Source organism: Nicotiana tabacum, chromosome 18, assembly GCF_000715075.1.
Source record: "Nicotiana tabacum cultivar K326 chromosome 18, ASM71507v2, whole genome shotgun sequence".
Lineage (NCBI taxonomy): Eukaryota > Viridiplantae > Streptophyta > Magnoliopsida > Solanales > Solanaceae > Nicotiana > Nicotiana tabacum.
In genome coordinates this window covers 36119579-36121930 of record NC_134097.1, presented here as the reverse complement: position 1 = coordinate 36121930, position 2352 = coordinate 36119579, and the positions used below count along the sequence as shown (strand labels likewise).

General features: G+C 43.3%; 1 protein-coding gene across 1 annotated transcript; it reads left to right on the top strand.

Moving 5' to 3' along the window:
- Positions 1–806: 806 nt before the first annotated feature.
- On the top strand, positions 807–1595 carry LOC107814165 (large ribosomal subunit protein uL30w-like). The gene has a single exon (XM_016639517.2). It carries the CDS (start codon positions 858–860, stop codon positions 1578–1580), a length of 723 nt encoding a protein of 240 aa, XP_016495003.2. The 5' UTR covers positions 807–857; the 3' UTR covers positions 1581–1595.
- The last annotated feature ends 757 nt before the right edge of the window (positions 1596–2352 follow it).

The window sequence follows — 2352 nt, the reverse complement described above, 5'->3', positions numbered from 1 at the left end:
TATGAAGGTCGTGATGAGATTTGGGAAGAAGGGCAAGCTCATCCCTAGGTTCATCGGTCCATTTGAGATTCTTGATCGTATGGGAGAGGTGGCTTATAGACTTTCCTTGCCACCTAGCTTGTCAGCTGTGCATCCCGTGTTTCATGTATCTATACTCCGGAAGTATCACGGCGATCCATCGCACGTGTTGGATTTCAGCACTATCCAATTGGACAAGGATCTGTCATATGAGGAGGAGCCAGTGGCTATTCTAGACCAGCATGTTCGACAGTTGAGGTCGAAAAGTTTTCCTTCAGTGCGTGTTCAGTGGAGAGGTTAGCCTCCTGAGGCATCGACCTAGGAGTCCGAGTCTGATATGCGGAGCCGTTATCCTCATTTATTTCCCTACTCAGGTACTTCTTTCTTTTGCCCGTTCGAGGACGAACAGTTGTTTTAGAGGTGGAGAATGTGATGACCCAAAGGGTCATCACCGTAATTCTTCCTTGTTTCGTGCCCCCGAGGCCTTGAAAACCTCGTTGTTAGTTGCCTTGATTTGCGTGCGTAGTCCGGGCGTGTAGCCGGAACGATTTTATGTTGAAATATGTGAATTATGTGAATAATTTGATGAATTTTGATATTAATATGCATAATATTGACTTCGGTCAATATTTTGGGTAAACGGACCCGGACCTGTGATTCGACGGTCTCGGAGGATCCGTAGAAAAATATGGGACTTGGGAGTGTTCCCGGAATCAAATTCCGAGGTCTCAAACCCGAGAAATGAATTTTTGTGTGAAATTATTTTCTGAAATTAATTAAGGTCCCTCTCGCCCCCGACCAGCAACCCCTCGTTCCATTCACCTCCACAATTCCAAGCGATGGGTGAAACTCCAGTCCCAGAGTCAGTCTTGAAGAAGCAGAAGAGGAGTGAGGAATGGGCTCTTGCAAAGAAGCAAGAACTTGAAGCTGCAAAGAAGAAGAATGCTAAGAACCGGAAACTAATCTACAACAGGGCAAAACAGTATTCAAAGGAGTATGAGGAGCAGGAGAAGGAGTTAATTCGTTTGAAACGTGAGGCTAGATTGAAGGGTGGTTTCTATGTGGACCCTAAGGCAAAGTTGTTGTTTATCATTAAGATACAAGGGATTAACGCTATGGCCCCACAGACCAAAAAAATATTGCAGCACCTAAGGCTGCGACAGATCTTTAACGGGGTCTTTTTGAAAGTTAACAAAGCCACGGTGAACATGCTGCATAGGATTGAACCTTATGTTACCTACGGTTATCCAAACCTAAAAATTGTAAGGGAATTGATCTACAAGAGAGGTTACGGGAAACTTGACAAGCAGAGAATTGCTTTAACCGACAATTCTATCATTGATCAGGCATTGGGCAAGCATGGAATTATCTGTGTAGAAGAACTTCTCCATGAGATCATGACTGTAGGACCCTACTTTAAGGAGGCCAACAACTTCTTGTGGCCATTCCAGCTGAAGGCACCTTTGGGTGAACTCAAGAAGAAGAGGAATCACTATGTTGAAGGTGGTGATGCCAGCAACCGCGAGAACTACATTAATGAACTTATCAGGAGGATGAACTAAAGTGCATGAAATTTTGCTTTTTAGGCATTTTATCTGTTCTATTTGGACTTCTGGATATTGAAGTAAACAGCAGTTTCAAATTTCTTGCCATTTTAGATGCTATTCCAAACTATGATAGTAGTATATGACATTTTTGTTGACGTGGCAATTTCAATTTATTGTGTTAAATCTTGAAAAAAAAAAGAAATTAATTAAGGAAAAGGAAGAAGAAAATTGATCAGAAAACTATGGTATCGGGCTCGTATTTTGGTTCTGACGCCCGGTACGAGTCTTAAATATGTTTTAAGCACTATCTGTAAAGTTTGGCTAAAACCGGACGCCATATGACGTGTTTCGGACTTAAAATGAGGAATTTGAGTTTTATGAAAGTTGAAAGAAAATCATGTATTTCGAGGCTTGATCCTATGTATATGATGTTATTTTTTGGCGATTTGATCGCACGAGTAAGTCCACAAGGTGTTTTCGAGATCATATGAATGTTTGGTTTGGAGTTCAGAGTAAGCCGCGGTGCTTTTCAGTGCGGTCCGCGTGGTAGAGTTCAGAGGGTCGACCAGCGCGGCCGCACACCAAATCAGTGCGGTCCGCGCTGGGTGGGTTCAGAGAAAGCCCACTTCTTCCCTCCCTCGGCGCGACCGCGGTGCATTTCTGCGGAGTCCGCGCCAGCCCCCAGCAAAAGTATATATATTCGGGACTTCAGTCATTTTTTTTCCACTTTTCAAAAACCCAAAACCTAAGAGGCGATTTTCCAAACAACTTTTCTTCTCCAAAACTA